Source organism: Pleurodeles waltl, chromosome 3_1, assembly GCF_031143425.1.
Source record: "Pleurodeles waltl isolate 20211129_DDA chromosome 3_1, aPleWal1.hap1.20221129, whole genome shotgun sequence".
NCBI lineage: Eukaryota > Metazoa > Chordata > Amphibia > Caudata > Salamandridae > Pleurodeles > Pleurodeles waltl.
This window is the reverse complement of record NC_090440.1, coordinates 1662980572-1663000541: the sequence shown is the minus strand read 5'-3', so window position 1 is coordinate 1663000541 and position 19970 is coordinate 1662980572. Positions and strand designations below refer to the sequence as shown.

Genomic DNA, 19970 nt, shown 5'->3' with positions numbered 1-19970 from the left:
CATCTGCCATGGCCTTCCTGCAGCCCAGAGGATTTGGGACATTCCGAATATGATTCTGATGTGGCACAAGGCTCTATTTGTAGGCCTTGCAGTTGTGGGTCTTCTAGGTCGCCTTCCATTATGAGTCCAGGTTGGTCATGCATGCTCATAGGCACATGGAGGACTTTCAGTGGTATGTTGGCGTCCACTAGGCTCACCTCTCAGGTGTCCTGAGTAACACCATCCGGGTTTCTCTTGAGGCAGCAGTAGATCTTCAGTATAGGCTTGCGGGAGACCCTTCTACAGTCTGACAGAAATGGCTGCAGTAAAGACAGAGGCCTCTGTTCTAGGATAGGGTGATCATCTGGAGGATTTAGCGATCAGAGGCCTTGGTCTCCAGTAAAGTGGAGGTATCATATAAACCTGCTCATACTTTAGATGGTCCACTTGGTCCAGAAGACATTCTTGTCCTTCAACCATGGTCTATCAGGTTCGATTCTTGCCAACAAAATAACTGCCCACTGTGCCAACAGGCAGGGTGGCATCAGCTCAGATGCTGCCTGTTAGAAATCATTAATGCTGTTGGCTGTGGCTTACTATGTCTAGCTGATTGTCAACAATTTAGTGGGTTCCTTAAATGTGAGGCTTACAGCCTCAGTCTGCACCATCTGGTGGACTACAGATGGTGGCAATGCACCTTTGTCGGATTGACTCAGCAGGTTTACACTGGGCACCTGTAGGTCTTTGGAGCCAAAAACTTTCTTAGTCCCAAGTTTTTCGGGATGTTGGGAGGAGTACACTTGCATACATCCAAGGATCCCAAGACCTCATGAATAGCACTTGTGGGCCAAGACTCACTTCAGCAGAAGCCTCCAGCACAGTCCAGGGGAAGGTCCAGTTTGAACTGGTCAGCTGAGCTCGTCAAGAAAGGGACTTCTAGGAGCTTGTTGTGTCCTTGTAGTTTAACAGTTCTGAGTACAAGTGGGAGTAGGTCCAGCCTTTCAGGTCTCCTCACAGGACTGAAGAGCTGGCGCAGTCCTCTTCCACAGGTCTAGTAAGATTCTGAAAAAGGTGGCCAGCTGTGCCATATTTATGCCTGGCAGTATCCTGTGGTTGAAGGTGGCTTCTGCACCTCCCCTAACCTGTAGGGAAAGCTTCCTGAGGGTAACCTTATCCAATTTTGCAGCAGTTGCTGTGCCATACTACAAACAATTCCAGAGTGCAATTTTCTACTCTAACACTGCAGAGCCTTTTCCACAGTGCAGATCTCCTGTGCTCACCATAGGTGTGGCCAGGGAAATGAGCAACATCTCTTCTGTGGTTACTTAAAATTGGTTCTGGGGACAGCTCCTCTCAAATTGCTATTGATGCCTAGCTGTCTTGCACACAGAGGCAAACAAGTCCCTCCTGTGAGCTACATCTGACTTAAGCTACATCTTACACAAGTTAGGCCTCGCTGATGTTAAATTCCTGAGGCGGGCCCAGATGATTATCCTGTCAGAGGAGCAGAACACCTCCTCACACCCAAGGCCTTTGTCTCAGCTGAGATCAAGTTCATGCTTCATTCAGCTCTTGGATGACAGTTGGAAGTTCATTCAACTGGGCAGTGGGCTTTTAGAGGCTTTAGGCAGGCAAACAGTGACCCTTAAAAGTACCCTTTAAGGGAACAAAATGTGTTTGTGTGTGTGTTTGTGTGTGTGTGTGTGTGTGTGTGTGTGTGTGTGTGTGTGTATATATATATATATATATATATATACATATATGTATATATATATATATGTATATATATATATATGTTCGATGGCATGTGTAGCTGCAGATGCACATGCTGTGCACATCCCGCCATCTGGTGTTGGGCTCGGAGTGTTACAAGTTTTTTCGAGTCACGAGACCGAGGGACTCCTCCCATTTCGACTCCATTGCACATGGGCGTCGACTCCATCTTAGATTGTTTTTTTTCCGCCATCGGGTTCGGACGTGTTCCTTTTCGCTCCGTGTTTCGGGTCGGAAAGTTAGTTAGAATCGCGGAAAAATCGTCGGTATTGTTTGCGTTCGGTATCGGGTTAGTTACAACAGATCGACACCGAATTAAGAAGAGCTCCGGTGGCCCTTCGGGGTTTTCTTCCATCCCCGTCGGGCCTGGTCGGCCCGGCCACGTGTCTCTTCAAGGCTGATGGAACGGACCCCATTCCGCTTCTGTCCAAAATGCCATAACAAGTATCCATATACAGATCAACATCTGGTCTGTAACTTGTGTTTGTCACCGGAACACAATGAGGATACTTGTGAGGCCTGTCGAGCGTTTCGGTCCAGGAAGACACTCAGGGACCGAAGAGCAAGAAGACTGCAAATGGCGTCGGCGCCGACAGGACAAGAGCGTTTCGAGGAGGAGGAAGAAACATTCTCCACCCAGGAGTCGGACTCGGAGGAGATCGATCCCGAGGAAACGACGAAAACCGTGAGTAAGACGTCGAAACCAAGAACTCACGAGAAAAGCGCTAAAGCCCAGGGGACGCCACCGCCAACAGGCCATGGCTTAACCCGAAAAGTAGGTGACCGTTCATCGGCACCGAAAAAGGGCGAGCTGGTGTCGAAGTCATCCGACTCCGGTCGAGATACCGGCACACAGTAATCTCGGGTCCGAGATAGTGGCTCAGAGAAGATTCGGCACCGAGACAGCGGCACCGAAACGGGTCGGCACAGAGAGAGCACGACGCCGAAAGTAAAAAAGGTTTCGTCGGAGCCGAAAAAAGCAGCCGAAAAGGTTTCGGTACCGAAATATCCAGCCTCGGAACTGAAGACAAGTTCCTACACTAAGGAACAAGGACTGTCCACACAAATGAAGACACATAGATTTGGACAGGAATTACAGGCAATAGAGCCAGATTACACATAAAGACAGCTCTTTATTCAAAAAGATACAGGGAAGATCAGCAAGCTTGCCTTCCAAGACAAAGAAAAACAGCCACACGCAAAGGTGGCTAAACAAGTAACACCGCCACCATCCCCACATCACTCTCCGCAACCATCACCGGTAGCCACTCCACCAATGATGCAATCCCCAACTCATACAGGAATGAGTCAAGATGACCCTGACGCATGGGACCTTTATGACGCACCAGTGTCAGATAATAGTCCAGAATGCTATCCAGCTAAACCATCGCCAACAGAGGATAGTACAGGCTACGCACAGGTGGCGTCAAGAGCAGCTGCATTTCATAATGTCAGCCTTCATTCAGAGCCCATTGAAGACGACTCTTTTTAATACACTGTCGTCCACACACAGCCAATATCCGAGTCTTCCTATGCTACCCGGAATGCTAAAACACTCCAAACAAGTGTTTGAGGAGCCTGTTAAAGGGAGAGCCATTACTCCAAGAGTAGATAAAAAATGTAAACCGCCACCAACAGACCCAGTGTACATTACACAACAGCTAACACCAGACTCTGTTGTAGTGGGAGCAGCGCTCAAAAGAGCCAACTCATACTTTAGGAGATGCACCACCTCCAGATAAAGAAAGTCGAAAATTCGATGCTGCAGGCAAAAGGGTGGCGGCACAGGCAGCAAACCAGAGGCGTATTGCAAATTCGCAAGCTTTGCTAGCCAGATATGATAGGGCCCATTGGGATGAGATGCAACACCTTATTGAACATTTACCCAAGGAGTTCCAAAAAAGAGCGCAGCAAGTAGTAGAAGGACAGGGTATCTCCAATAATCAGATACGGTCAGCAATGGATGCTGCTGACACAGCTGCTAGAACTGTCAACACAGCTGTAACAATAAGGAGACATGCATGGCTGCGTACATCAGGATTTAAACCAGAGATACAGCAAGCTGTGCTGAATATGCCATTCAACGGACAGCAGTTGTTTGGGCTGGAGGTGGACACTGCGATCGAAAAACTTAAGAAAGACACTGACACGGCCAAAGCCATGGGCGCACTCTACTCCCCACAGAGCAGAGGCACATTTCGAAAGACACAATTTCGAGGGGGGTTTCGAGGGCAAACCACAGAAGCCACAATCTCACAAACAAAGCCCACTTACCAGAGCCAGTATCAGCGGGGAGGTTTTCGGGGACAATATAGAGGGGGACAATTTCAAAGGAATAGAGGAAAGTTCCAAAGTCCCAAAACTCCTCCAAACAAGCAGTGACTTCAATGTCACAAATCCCCAACACATAACACCTGTGGGGGGGAGACTAACCAAGTTTTACAAACATTGGGAGGAAATAACAACAGACACTTGGGTCTTAGCAATTATTCAGCATGGTTATTGCATAGAATTTCTCAAATTCCCTCCAAACACCCCACCGAAAACACACTATGTCAAAACAACATATAGATCTTCTAGGACTAGAAGTTCAGGCATTGCTACAAACAGAAGCAATAGAGTTAGTACCAAAACAACAAATAAACACAGGAGTTTACTCCCTGTATTTTCTGAAACCCAAAAAAGACAAGAGTCTGAGACCTATACTAGATCTCAGAACATTAAATACCTACATCAAATCAGATCACTTTCACATGGTTACATTACAAGACGTAATCCCACTGCTCAAACAACAAGACTACATGACCACACTAGATCTAAAGGATGCATATTTCCATATACCAATACATCCTTCACACAGAAAGTACCTAAGGTTTGTATTCCAAGGGATACATTACCAATTCAAAGTGTTGCCATTCGGAATAACAACTGCACCAAGAGTTTTTACAAAATGCCTAGCAGTAGTAGCTGCACATATCAGAAGGCAGCAAATACATGTGTTCCCGTACCTAGACGATTGGTTAATCAAAACCAACACGCTAAGACGGTGTTCACAACACACAAAATATGTCGTAGAAATCCTCCACAAACTAGGTTTCTCAATCAATTACACAAAGTCACACCTTCTGCCGTGTCAAACACAGCAATACTTAGGAGCAACAATCAACACAGCAAAAGGGATTGCCACTCCAAGTCCACAAAGAGTTCACACATTTCACAATGTGATACAGACCATGTATCCAAATCAAAAGATACAAGTCAAACTGGTGATGAAACTACTAGGCATGATGTCTTCATGCATAGCCATTGTCCCAAACGCAAGGTTGCACATGCGGCCCTTACAACAGTGCCTAGCATCACAATGGTCACAAGCACAGGGTCAGCTTCTAGATCTGGTGTTGATAGACCGCCAAACATACATCTCGCTTCAATGGTGCAACAGTATAAATTTAAACCAAGGGCGGCCTTTCCAAGACCCAGTGCCACAATACGTAATAACAGATGCTTCCATGATAGGGTGGGGAGCACACCTCAGTCAACACAGCATCCAAGGACAATGGGACATACAGCAAAAACAGTTTCACATAAATCACTTAGAACTGTTAGCAGTATTTCTAGCGCTCAAAGCATTTCAACCCATAATAAGACACAAACACATTCTTGTCAAAACAGACAACATGACAACAATGTATTACCTAAACAAACAGGGAGGCACACATTCGACACAGTTGTCTCCTAACACAGAAAATATGGCATTGGGCGATTCACAACCACATTCGCCTAATAGCACAATTTATTCCAGGAATTCAGAACCAGTTAGCAGACAATCTCTCTTGGGATCACCAACAGATCCACGAATGGGAGATTCACCCCAAAATACTAAACACTTACTTTCAAATGTGGGGAACACCACAAATAGATCTATTTGCAACAAAAGAAAACTCAAAATGCCAAAACTTCGCATCCAGGTACCCACAAGATCAGTCTCCGGGCAATGCGTTATGGATGAGCTGGTCAGGGATATTTGCTTACGCTTTTCCCCCTCTCCCACTCCTTCCATATCTAGTAAACAAATTGAGTCAAAACAAACTCAAACTCATACTAATAGCACCGACATGGGCAAGACAACCTTGGTAAACAACACTACTAGACCTCTCAGTAGTACCTCATGTCAAACTACCAATCAGACCAGATCTGTTAACACAACACAAACAACAGATCAGACATCCAAATCCAGCATCGCTGAATCTAGCAATTTGGCTTCTGAAATCCTAGAATTCGGACACTTAGACCTCACACAAGAATGTATGGAGGTCATAACACAAGCTAGGAAACCTACCACTAGACACTGCTATGCAAATAAGTGGAAAAGATTTGTTTATTACTGCCATAATAATCAAATTCAACCCTTACACGCATCTGCCAAAGATATAGTAGGATACTTACTACAATTGCAAAAGTCAAAGCTAGCTTTCTCTTCAATAAAGATACATCTGACCGCAATTTCAGCCTACCTGCAAATTACGCACTCAACTTCATTATTTAGGATACCAGTCATAAAAGCATTTATGGAAGGCCTAAAGAGAATTATACCACCACGAACACCACCAGTTCCTTCATGGAACCTCAACATTGTCTTAACACGACTCATGGGTCCACCTTTTGAGCCCATGCACTCTTGTGAAATGCAATATTTAACATGGAAAGTTGCATTTTTTTTAAATTCAAGCATTTACCATACAAGAACCATTTATTCAACTACACAAGCATAAAGTAGTTCTACGGACAAATCCCAAATTTTTACCAAAAGTGATCTCACCGTTCCACTTGAATCAAACGGTAGAATTACTAGTGTTCTTCCCACAGCCAGATTCTGTAGCTGAAAGAGCACTGCATACATTAGACATCAAATGTACTACATTGACAGAACAAAACTAATTCGAAAAACAAAACAACTATTTATTGCTTTCCAAAAACCTCATACAGGGAATCCAATTTCTAAACAAGGCATTGCTAGATGGATAGTTAAGTGTATTCAAACCTGCTATCTTACAGCAAAGAGAGAGCTGCCTATTACACCAAAGGCACACTCAACCAGAAAAAAAGGTGCTACCATGGCCTTTCTAGGAAATATTCCAATGAACAAAATATGTAAGGCAGCAACATGGTCTACGCCTCATACATTTACCAAACACTACTGTGTAGATGTGTTAACGGCACAACAAGCCACAGTAGGTCAAGCTGAACTACGAACATTATTTCAAACAACTTCAACTCCTACAGGCTGAACCACCACTTTTGGGGAGATAACTGCTTACTAGTCTATGCACAGCATGTGTATCTGCAGCTACACATACCATCGAACGGAAAATGTCACTTACCCAGTGTACATCTGTTCGTGGAATTAGTCGCTGCAGATTCACATGCGCCCACCCGCCTCCCCGGGAGCCTGTAGCCGTTTAGAAGTTGATCTTGAACATTTGTAAATTTGTAAATATATTACTTTAAACTTCATTATGTACATACGTATTCACTCCATTGCATGGGCACTATTACTAGCATACACAACTCCTACCTCACCCTCTGCGGGGAAAACAATCTAAGATGGAGTCGACGCCCATGCGCAATGGAGTCGAAATGGGAGGAGTCCCTCGGTCTCGTGACTCGAAAAAAGACTTCTTCGAAGAAAAACAACTTGTAACACTCCGAGCCCAACACCAGATGGCGGGATGTGCACAGCATGTGAATCTGCAGCGACTAATGCCACGAACAGATGTACACTGGGTAAGTGACATTTTCCATATATATATATATATATATATATATATATATATATCAAAACAAGGCCCTTTCAGGGTTGAGTGACGCATTAATTATGCAAAAAACAAAAGGAGAACTCTGGGAAGTTCCCAAATTTAGGTGGAGAGCAGCTCTAGTAAGGAGCACCCTGCAACACCAGCGACACTCTAGATTTGCTCACCTCAAATGTCTGCTTATCTAGCAAAGTTTTTAAGCATAGGATCAGCACAGTGCTATCCACGCCGAGCTAGATAGTAAGAAAGTCTTTTGCCATTTGTACAGCAAAATCTTTAAGAATAGGATTGACACAGTGTCATCCTCGCCGAGCTGTAAAATGACAAAAGCCATTTACCATTCCAGGCACAGTATTACAGCTTTGGACTGGTCAAATACCATCCAAGCCAACCTGGAATGAGTAAAGCAACCCCTGACGTGTTTCGCTCTCATTAGAGCTCTTCAGAGGGGTTTAGCTTTGTCCAGACACAAGGGAGCACCCAGTATAAGTCAAAACAAGGCCCTTTCAGGGTTAGAGTGACTCTTAAATTATGCAAAAAACAAAAGGAGAACTCTGGGAAGTTCCCAAATTTAGGTGGAGAGCAGCTCTAGTAAGGAGCACCCTGCAACACCAGCGACACTCTAGATTTGCTCACCTCAAATGTCTGCTTATCTAGCAAAGTTTTTAAGCATAGGATCCGTGAACAAGGCTACGGCTGAAACGCGTTGGGAGGAGGAACATTTTTCTTTAATATAGTTTTTGAACTGTCCGTTTTGTGTCTTGACTTCTTGTCCTATTGGGATATTTGATTAATATATATATATATATATATATATATATATATATATATATATTATGCAGGATCACAAGAAAACAGCCAGCCAGGGCAAAAATCTGGATATTAAAGGATACAATGAGTCACAAGAAAATGTAATATACTAGAAAGAAGTGACTCAAACAGATGATCTCACTAAAGAACAAAAATATATTTCTACTACAACGTTTCAGCTTCCGCCTTCCTTAGGTAGTACAAGATGGTTTGCTCAGTGGCTGCACAGCTGACACTGCTGGAATTTTCAAAAAGCATCATGAGTGAAGATTCCAATTGGAATGTGGAATCAATGCTGTCCTGAGAACTCTTCAAATATGCAGAAATCAAGTGGTATTGTCAGTGATGTTCAGTCCATCTGGATGCAGTGATTTTAAACGGTACATCCAGAAATTTTCTCTGATGTCCAGTAGTACTTCCTTTAAAATATGTTCCACAGGGAAAATCTTCAAATCTGATGTTTTAGATTGAGTTGCTAATGAGAGATATAAATATAAACAATGTTGTCAAAGGATTGCTGGGCGGCGCACTCCACTGCCGGTGCAAAGTGACAGAGAAGACAAATCTCAAATATTTTATAAATGAAGAATTTCACCTCACTCCATGAGGTACAATTGCACGTGTGTTTTATTGCAATCAACAACCACCTACACGTTTCGACTTTCTAAGGAGTCTTGATCACGGTAAATGAGTCCCTCCTTTCTTTTCCTTTTTATTCTCCATATCCTCCCCGCATTTGCAATGCATTATGGATATTGTAGTTTCTACAAATCTAAAACATTTACAGTAATTTGCAATAAATTGCTGTGTTGTGAATTTGAGGTAATTATTTATTATTATTATTATCATTATTTTAAGTGCGGTCTCCCGCACTTGTTTAAACACCCGAGGTGGGCCAGGTCCTGGGGACATGTTTAAAATAAAGAAGGGGGGTGCATGGGCCCCTATCCTTGGGTTATCTCTGCATCAGGTACCACCACCTCCCTGAGGAATAATGCTAATTGTATGTGGGGGTCCGTGTGACCCTCCCTCCCCCTGCATCCCTAGGGATGGCCACCTCCCTGGGGCCTGATGGTGATTGTATGTGGTGGGCTGTGCAGACATTCCCCCCTCGCCCCCCCAAAATGCCACGGACCACCTCCTCCCCAGGGCTTTCATTGAATACTGTGTGGGGGCGGTGAGGCCCCCCCCAGCCCCAGGGACTGCCACTTTCCCAGGGCTACAAGAAGAGTGAAGGGGTTCCGTTGCAGAGCCTGGGGACCACTAGCTCTCCAAGCAATAGTCCTTTGAGGAGCCAGTGATGCCCGTGGGGACCGGCTCACAAAGGACGTGGGGGGCAGCATAGGTCAGCGAGGGCCTTGAGGCTCCCCTCACGGTCTTCTCTTTTTCTCTCTCTCGCTTTCTCTCGCTTTCTCTCTCGCTTTCTCTTTCTCGCTTTCTTTCTTTCTCTTTCTTTCTTTCTCTCTTTCTCTCTCTCTCGTTTTCTCCTCTTTATCTCGTTTTCTCCTTTCTCTCTCTCGCTTTCTCCTTTCTCTCTCTCGCTTTCTCCTCTTTCTCTCTCTCTCGCTTTCTCCTCTTTCTCTCTCTCGCTTTCTCCTCTTTCTCTCTCTCTCTCGCTTTCTCCTCTTTCTCTCTCTCTTGCTTTCTCCTCTTTCTCTCTCTCTTGCTTTCTCCTCTTTCTCTCTCTCGCTTTCTCCTCTTTCTCTCTCGCTTTCTTTCTCTCTCGCTTTTTCTCTTGCTTTCTCTTTCTCTTTCTCTCACTTTCTCTCTCTCTCTCTCTCGCTTTCTCTCTCTCTCGCGTGCTTTTTCTCACACGCTTTCTTTCTCCTTTTCTCTCTCTCAATCAGTGTCCCCTCCAACGAACATCTGGCCTTGGGACCGAAATAAGCCCGGGGAGCAGTGCTGCATGTTACCCTCCCCTTCAAAAGAAAATAGGAGATGGGGTCCAAGTGCGCCGCTCTGCCTTTTTATCAAAAAGTGTTGCCCTGGGTGATTGTGTCCCCAGGGCCTAACAGCGCTCTGTAAGGTGGGCATGTGCCCCCCCCCCCCACCTTTATATTTAGAAGTGGCCCTGGGGGGGGAAGGGGTTCCAAAGGTGTAACACGTCTCAGGAAGGGTGGCTGTGCATCCCCATCCTCTTATTAAAAAGAAAGGAAAAAAACAGACCTGAGGGATGGGGTCCCCAGGGCCAGGCTCTACGGCTGCCACCCCACTGCGCACAGGCTTTGGTGCATGGGGTTGGCTTTATTTGGGATGATGGGGTTGAGTGTAGCTGGCAGGCCCTGCAGCCAAACCTTCCATGCTGTGGCAGCGGGTTCCCTTTTCATATGGTAGTTAAGTAATACTTTGCTTAAAAAAAAAAAAAAAGCCCTATAAACTCACTGGAAAAATAAAGGTTAAAGTAATGTAATAGTTAGGTGTGAAAAAATCTGTTTTCGTTTAAAAACAAAAAAAAATTGGGTAGGATTACATGATGTTATTACTTTTATGGAATTAGGTACTGGCTCAAGACACACCGCACATCTTTGCCAACTTGCTCTGTGACCTGACCAGCCTGATATCTGCTATATCACCAACTATGCTGGTTAACACTGTTTTACATCATTTAAAGCCCAGACTTATCAGTGCTCAGTAGCGTATTAAGTCAAATGAGAGCTGGCTTTCGATTGAGACGGATGCATCCTGAACTATGGTGTTGTATATTACCTGGCATGCAGAGAGGGGTCCCTGTAAAAATACTTCACTCCTCTTACTAAACATTAAACATGTACCTTGCTCACATTTTAGGAATTGTTACTAAAAAGTTAACTACTTCCTAGACTAACTCCTACTAGTAAGTTTCTCACAATCTGAGGAACCCATAAGCCTTAGTGATAGCAAACCCATTCTCTGACCTTTATCTGTTAGCATTTTAGTATTGCTTCTTTTCTCAAATTAGCCTGATTATTTATTTATTTATTTTTTTATATATATATATATATATATATCTCATATGTATGTGTGTGTTCACTGAAAAAAACAGATTTAAGTTAGGTGTGATATAAAGATATGTTTTTATTTAAAAATAAAACCTCAAATTCACTTGAAAAAAATAAATAAAGGTTAAAGTAACATTAGTTAGGTGAATTTGTCAATGATCGTGAACGTTCTGCCCTTTTTTTTTTTTTTTTTTTTTACCAGTTATAGTTAGCAAGGCAAACTAGAACTTGTGTCCCTGCCATGCACTGCTTATGACCTTACACATGACATCAGTCATGACGCTCTAAAATCCTATACAACATCACTAGCATCTCCTGTGACATCATTGATGACATCGTCCAAGCTTTGTTTCCTGCATATTGGTATTTGAATTACTATGGCATTAGACTGACAGTAAGTACAAAACAGCTCAGGAGAATATCAGCCATCCTTACTGCCATCACCAATACAACTCCCTTAGGTATAGAAACCTCATTGACCCTATAGCATACAGTTTACTGGTAGCATAGTTTACATTAAAAATCAACCATAGATCTATGGGAAACCCTCATTGAGTATGGTATTTAATCTGTATACAACTGTTAGGAGAAAACAAAGTTCCTAAAGGTGAATGTCCATTTCAAAACAAATTACCTAATACAGACAGCTTTTACCTGTATCAAACACCTGAAAGTCACAGAACCTACATTGAGAAATAAAGTTATCAGTAGAGAACTGGGTACTGTAACAATGCTTACTGTACTGAGAGAGCTTGCTCTATACTACACTGTTTGCAAACTGTGGTGTGTTTCTTAAAGGAATTTCACTGAGTATTAAAAAGTGTCTGCTAAGAACAGTGTACTCTATGTAAATTTGTCAAAAAACACTTGTTTGTTAGAAAATAACCCAGAGATGCTACACATCCTACTGCATGCACCCTTTATACTATGGTGAAAACTTTACAGATAGCCCATATTCTGAAGCAAAACAAGCACATACACATAGGTTAGTACCTGGTGCACACAGTCTTCTATGTGAAGTAGAAAGTGTCATGCTGACACAATTCTCCCCAATAACACAAGGCTGCTTTTCAATATTGTTTTTGCGAAACCGAAAAAACTTGTGTGGAACATAGTGAACACAAGTCAGCTTTCACCTGCACACGGAGGTACTCTTGAATACAAAGATTTATAATATGTTCAATACCTCTATTCACCTTGCTTCTTTAGGAGCACATGTGTTTTGTAAACACTTGCACCCGTTAGCTGGACCCTGGCTGTACAAAAGTAGCTATCCAAGCCAGACCCTGGCTGTACAAAAGTAGATATCCAAGCTGTACCCTGGCAGTACAAAAGTAGATAACCAAGTAATATGGTACTTACCCACCACTTTGTAAACTATAAAACAAACTAGCACACTCATTGGATGATGTCATCAGTGATGTCCTCAATTATGTAATTTGAGATGTCATCAGTGATGTCATTAATAGTCATAAAACATGTCATGAGGTCATAAGCAGTGCAGTTCTAAACCGTAATGTTTGGTTTTTAGTGAATACATCGTATATATCATGATGCCTAAACGCATCAGCCTTACTGACAATTGAATTCTGCAAAAATAAAATATCATGAGCTGAGAAATCTCTCGGCTTACACTTGAGTGGGGAAAGTGGTCCTTAATTGCTGAACGGCTGCCCGGGGAAGGATTGACAGAATGTAAGAGATATATAGTCATTAACTTTAAAGCATAACTTAACACTATGCTCAAGGCTGGTGGCAGATGCATAATCAAGTCATGTTTGTGGTCTTGTGAGTAATTTATTTACACCTTTTGCAGATTTATGAGTTGTGATAAGTGGTCTGAATATTACATTATTGCACTGTGAGCTATAAATGCTGTGTAGTTGAGCTTTGCTTTCATTTTTATTATTTTGCACTTGCAGAGCCAGTAGAGGATTCGGGAAGGTGTGCTCAGCCTGAGCAGCTCCAAGAGGAAAAAGAACAAAGCTCTGAGCAGCAATGTGACAAATTGGTTGAAAGTGATGAGGAGGAGGACCTGACTGTTAAGGAAGACATAAGTCCATTAATTATTGCTGCGGATCGGAGTGAAGAGTCTCTTATGGAAACAGAATAACTGGTTGAAGTGCCTGAGTAACCAGCTTTGTAAACGATGGTGTTTTTTGTGGCACGTTTTGAAAATGTACTTAAGCTACTGCTGCCTCACTGCTAAATGCATTGTGCAGTGTATTATTGTTTAATAATGTATTTTTTATTTGAAACATTGCACATCAGAATGCACTTACTGTTTTCAAGCTAACAGAAAATCGAGAGTCTTTTTTTTTTTTTATTTACTCAAATATTTTAAGGAGGCTACACGTTTATTTGTGTAGTTCATTACACAGACTAGATATCAATGTTTTTTTCTGTAGTGAACTTTGCAACAGAGTGTATATTTGACTTTTTGTTTAGGGTTTACAGTATCTTGTTATGAAAGGCACTTTGTCAATGCCAAATTCATTTATGTTGCCAGATATAATCACAACTCGTACATGACGATAACTAGGTACCCTGTTTGCATTTTCACCTCTTCCATTGTTTGCTGTTGCAGAAGGACCCCACGTGTCCCAGTCCAAAGCTAGTCAGCGACAATAAATTTGTAAAATTAGCTTTGTTGTTTACATAATGTAACATAGGAAGGTTATCTGCCGTACTTGAATAATGTATTTTATTTATATCTAAACAATAATGGTACCCAAGTCAACACGTTGCCTTTTTTTATTTTGCTAAGTAAAAAAATAAAGTTTCATTATTTTAGAATGTATAGAATAGGACCTGTAGAATTGTTTTTGTGTCATGCTTGATGTGTTTTGGTTAACCACCAAAAGTGGCATTCATTGTTTAACTTGTATCTCTCTTAGACAAAAAAAGGTATTTTAGTGTTTCTCCAGTTCTTTGTATGGGTTGAGGGAATCTCTGGAATACTGAACCACAACTCAAAGTATTTTTCGCCTTTTTTTTTTCTTCTTCAATTCACTGAACATGGTTTTCTGGAGATGTGAAATCTTCTCTACCCAATAAGGGCAAAGTAAGCTGTTCTCCTGATGCCCAGGCAGAACTATTTTATATGCCTGAGAGCACCTGGCCAAACAGGTCACAACCTAAGGGTTTTTGCATTTAACACAGTCACTTGCCAAGCATCCCGGGAATGATGGTATGCTTCTTGATGGAGATTTGTCACGATCTGAACATGAATCGTCTAAACCTGTTTCGCCGAACTGTATCTAAAATACGCTTGAAATGAAGGTAAACTGAGTACACCTAATCAGATTTCTTCTGTTAACTCTTGTAATTATGTGAATGAGATCCTCCATCTTGTACCAGTTCTCCTTATCACATAATCTGCTGTGTGAGTATACAGCAAGCACTTGATGCATGTGTGGTAGTTTTTCACTTCTAAAGCTTATAGGTAAAGGATGCTTCTGCAGCCAATGACTTGCCGAGAGGTAATAGTGGTAGAAAGAGGCAGAGGTGTACTGTTTTGGAATCTGGCTGCACTTTTGTATTGGAGATTGGCATCCTGATTCGATGCTGGGGGAGGTTCTGCCAACATTTCAGTGTGCTGGAGTTTCCTCTTTGGCATTTATTAGACACATTCTTGCTAGCGTGGAAGCAAGGACTCCTGTAAGCATTGCTATCCCTATCACTCCTGCCTCGAGCTCTGAGGAAGTTCAAGACAGACTGGGGCCCAAGTCAAAACCTGTTGCCCTTTTCTAGGCTTTGGGATTGTGCTGCCCAGATCTCTAGTGTATGAGCATTTGTCCTCTGATCAGGCTTCTGATCAGGCTTCCAATCAGGCTGTCTCAGCAACCCGGCAGGGTCCTGCTCCTGAGACATCACAGCCTACGCCTCCATGTGTTGAGAATGAGCGCCAGCAGCTATATGATTTGACTGACCACCTGAGGTGGTGGATGCCATTATCACCGCCAGACTGCTTTCCACAAACTGGATCTACACTGGATGCTGTGACAAATTTCAAGCACCGTATCAGTCAAAAAGCACCCACCCCACTTTTCCCTTAGAAGTTAGACTTTCAGCTGATTTTTTTTTTTTGTTCTGTTAACACTAAACAACCTTGCAGAGGGCACAGTAAAAGGTTATTCCTCTTCCAGGGAACCCTCATCAATAGTAATAAGCACTGACTAGTCCTGCCCACATGTGGGGGCCCCTGGAGCACTTCTCCGTGTGTGTGTGTGTGTGTGTGTGTATATATATATATATATATATCTCTATATATATATCTATCTATCTATCTATGTGTTCAATGGCATGTGTAGCTGCAGATACACATGCTGTGCACTGTTCCTGCCATCTAGTGTTGGGCTCGAAGTGTTACAAGTTGTTTTTCTTCGAAGAAGTCTTTTCGAGTCACAGGACCAAGTGACTCCTCCCTTTCGGCTCCATTGCGCATGGGCGTCGACTCCATCTTAGATTGTTTTCTTTCCGCCATCGGGTTCGGATGTGTTCCTCTTCGCTCCGTATTTCGAATCGGGAAAGTTAGCTAAGTATCGAAAATTCGTCACTATTGTTCTCGTTCGGTATGGGTTTAGTTTTAGTGTATCGGCACCGACATCAAGACCGCTTTGGCGGCCCTTCGGGGCTTCCACTCTTCATTGAGGCCTGGTCGCCCCGACCACACCCGTCGTCCAAGACTAATGGACCGGACCCCCTTCTGTTTCTGTCCTAAGTGTCACGCCAAGTATCCTTATACAGACCAGCACCTTGTCTGTAACCTGTTTGTCGCCCGAACACAGAGAGGATACTTGTGAAGCTTGCTGAGCGTTTCGATTGAAGAAAACCTTGAGAGATCGACGCGCAAGAAGACTACAAATTGCGTCGAAGCCAAAACAAGATCTCGACGTCGAGTAGGAAGAAAGAATTTCCAAGAAACTGACTTGGATGAATCCGACGGTGAACGACCCTCGACGGTGCAACAAACTGTGAGTAAACCTGCCCCGTCCCAAACCCAGGGTCACACCAAAAAATTCAAGGCCATGGGGACGCTACCGCCAGCAGGCCATGGCTTAACCCCCACAGAAAGGAAGGTGACCAAATAACATCGGCACCGAAAAAGGCCAAAGATTTGCTGAAGACTTCTGACTCCGGTCGAGATTCCGGCATCGAAAATATTTGGCATCGAGTCAAGCAAGCCTCGAAAAAGCTCCTCTGAACCGAAAAAGACAATAACATCAGGAATTTCGGTACTGAAAAAAACTGGCTTCGGAGCCGAAACGATCATCATACCCTGAGGAGCAAGGGCTTTCGATGCAGCTCAAAGAAAGGCACAGATTTGAGCAAGATCTGGATGTAGACGAACCTGACCAAACGCAACAAAGGTTACAAATCCAGAAGGATACAGGGAAGACACAGACTATCCCTCCACTCAAATCTAAAAGAAAACTAGCCTTTCAAGAATCAGAAATACAACCAAAAGCCAAAGTGGTTAGAGACAAGTCACCACCACCACAGGTCTCACCACAACCATCCCCACTGCATTCACCACACTTGTCACAAGTGGGTACACCGATAACGCAGTCACCCACACATACTGGGATGACCCTAGATGATGCTGATGCCTGGGATCTATATGATCCACCTATATCGGACAACAGCCCAGAGTGTTATCCAACCAAGCCTTCACCACCAGAGGACAGTACAGCTTATACGCAAGTTCTAGCCAGGGCAGCTACGTTCCACAACGTAACAATGCACTCTGAACCAGTAGAGGATGACTTCCTTTTCAACACTCTGCCATCCACTCACGCATCCTATCAAAGCCTGCCAATGCTACCAGGCATGCTCAAGCACGCACAACAGGTCTTCCAAGAGCCTGTAAAGGGGAGAGCTATCACGCCAAGGGTCGAAAAGAAATATAAACCACCCCCGTCAGACCCAGTGTTTATAACGCAACAGCTCACTCCGGACTCAGTGGTTGTGGGGGCTGCACGAAAAAGGGCGAACTCACTCATCAGGGGATGCCCCACCACCTGATAAAGAGAGTTGAAAGTTTGACACAGCGGGCAATAGAGTGGCATCACAAGCAGCCAATCAATGGCAAATTGCAAATTCACAAGCCCTACTTTCACGCTATGACAGGGCACACTGAGACTAAATGCAAGACATCATCCAGCATTTGCCCAAGGAACACCAAAAACGTGCCCAACAAGTAGTTGAAGAGGGACAGGCCATATCAAACAATCAAATACGGTCTGCATTAGACTCTGCCGATACAGCAGCACGGACTGTCAACACGACTGTAACAATTCGAAGGCATGCATGGCTTCGAAGTTCTGGATTCAAACCAGAAATACAATAGGCGGTACTAAATATGCCGTTTAACCAACATCAGTTGTTTGGGCCGGAAGTCGATACCGCCATCGAGAAGATGAAAAAAGACACAGACACGGCCAAAGCCATGGGTGCGCTCTACTCCCCACAATACAGAGGCACTTTTAGGAAACTACAATTTAGAGGGGGGTTTCGACAACAGACATCTGAACCATCCACCTCCCAAACAAAACCTACCTACCAGTCACAATACCAAAGAGGAGGGTTTTGTGGTTCCTATAGAGGACAAGTCCCAAGAGGAAGAGGGAAATTCCAGCCCGCCATAGCAAGCCCTAGCAAACAGTGACTTCAATGTCACACTACCCCAACACTTGTCACCAGTGTGTGTGTGGGGGGGGGGGTAGGCTAACCAAATACTATCACAATTGGACACACATTACCACAGACACGTGGGTCCTATCAATTATCCAACATAGTTATTGCATAGAATTCACAACATTCCCTCCCGATGTTCCACCAAAACCACACAGATTGTCTCCACAACACTTAGACCTATTACATATAGAGGTCCAAGCACTGCTACAAAAACAAGCCATAGAGCTAGTACCCTATCACCAGAAGGGAACAGGCCTATACTCCCTGTATTTCCTTATTCCAAAAAAGGACAAAACATTAAGGCCTATCTTAGATCTCAGAACACTGAATCTCTTCATCAAATCAGATCATTTCCACATGGTAACACTTCAGGATGTAGTTTCCTTACTAAAAAAAAGGGGAATACATGACCACACTGGATCTCATGATGCGTATTTCCACATACCCATCCGTCCATCTCACAGGAAATACCTCAGGTTTGTAATACAAGGCAAACATTATCAATTCAAAGTGCTACCGTTCAGAATAACAGCCCCCAGAGTATTTACAAAATGCCTAGCTGTAGTAGCAGCTCATATAAGGAGACCACACATGCACGTATTCCCATATTTGGACGATTGGCTAATAAAAGCCAACACTCAGCAACAATGTCAATTTCAAACGCAATACGTCATAGATACTCTACACAAACTAGGGTTTTCTATAAATTACCAAAAATCACATCTACATCCATCCCAAATACAACAATACTTGGGAGCAACACTCAACACACAAAAAGCAATTGCCACTCCAAGTCCACAAAGAGTTCAGTCGTTCCAAAATGTAAGATCAAGCATGCAACCAAACCAACAATACACAGTAAGGTTTGTGATGAAACTACTAGGCATGATGTCCCCATGCATAGCTATTGTCCAAAACGCAAGACTACACATGCGCCCCTTTCAGCAGTGCCTAGCAAAACAATGGACGCAGGCACAGGGTCAACTCCAAGATCTAGTGTTGATAGACCGCCAAACACACTCTTCGCTTCAATGGTGGAACCCTGTAAATTTAAACAAAGGGCGGCCTTTTCAAGACCCACTGCCTCACGTCATTATCACAACAGACGCTTCCATGATTGGGTGGGCAGCACAACACAACAATCACAGCATACAAGGTCAATGGGACAGTCAACAAAAACTACTTCACAGAAATCACTTGAAAACTGCTAGCGGTATTTCCAGCATTCAAAGCGTTTCAGCCACTTCTAGCCCACAAAGACATTCTTGTCAAAACAGACAATATGACAACAATGTATTACCTAAGCAAACGGGGGGGGGGGGGCACACTCGTCACAGCTGTGTCTCTTAGCACAACAAATTTGGCATTGGGCAATTCACAACAGTCGCCTGATAGCACAATACATACCAGGCATTCAAAATCAGTTGGCCGACAATCTCAGTCGAGATCAACAGCAAACTCACAAATGGGAAATACATCCCCAGATTCTACAAGACCACTTCTACCGCTGGGGGACACCAAACATAGATCTATTTGCAACAAAAGAAAACGCAAAATGCCAAAACTTTGCGTCCAGGTACCCACACTCTCAGTCCAAGGGCAATGCTCTATGGATCAGCTGGTCAGGGATATTTGCTTACGCTTTTCCCCCTCTCCCGCTCATTCTAAGGAATGAGCGGGAGAGGGGGAAAAGCGTAAGCAAATAAGTCTGGTCAACAAACTCAGTCAAAACAAACTCAAACTAATACTTATAGCACCAACGTGGGCATGTGGGACCTATCTGTGGTACCCCACATCAAACTACCAAACAGACCAGATCTGTTAAAACAACACAATCAACAGATCAGACACCCGGATCCAGCATCGCTCAACCTAGCAATCTGGCTCCTGAAATCTTAGAATTTGGATATCTAAACCT

The 19970-nt window shown here is 43.6% G+C and overlaps 1 protein-coding gene across 2 annotated transcripts in view; it reads left to right on the top strand.

Moving 5' to 3' along the window:
• Positions 1-14158, top strand: part of LNPK (lunapark, ER junction formation factor) — a 478990-nt gene extending 464832 nt beyond the window's left edge. The window contains exon 13 of one of the 2 annotated variants that reach the window (XM_069225395.1): positions 13276-14158. In XM_069225395.1, coding sequence (XP_069081496.1) covers positions 13276-13466 — 191 coding nt within the window. In that variant the 3' untranslated portion in view covers positions 13467-14158. The remainder of the gene's footprint in view (positions 1-13275) is intronic. The other variant, XM_069225396.1, reaches the window with a different exon arrangement.
• Positions 14159-19970: the final 5812 nt, after the last annotated feature.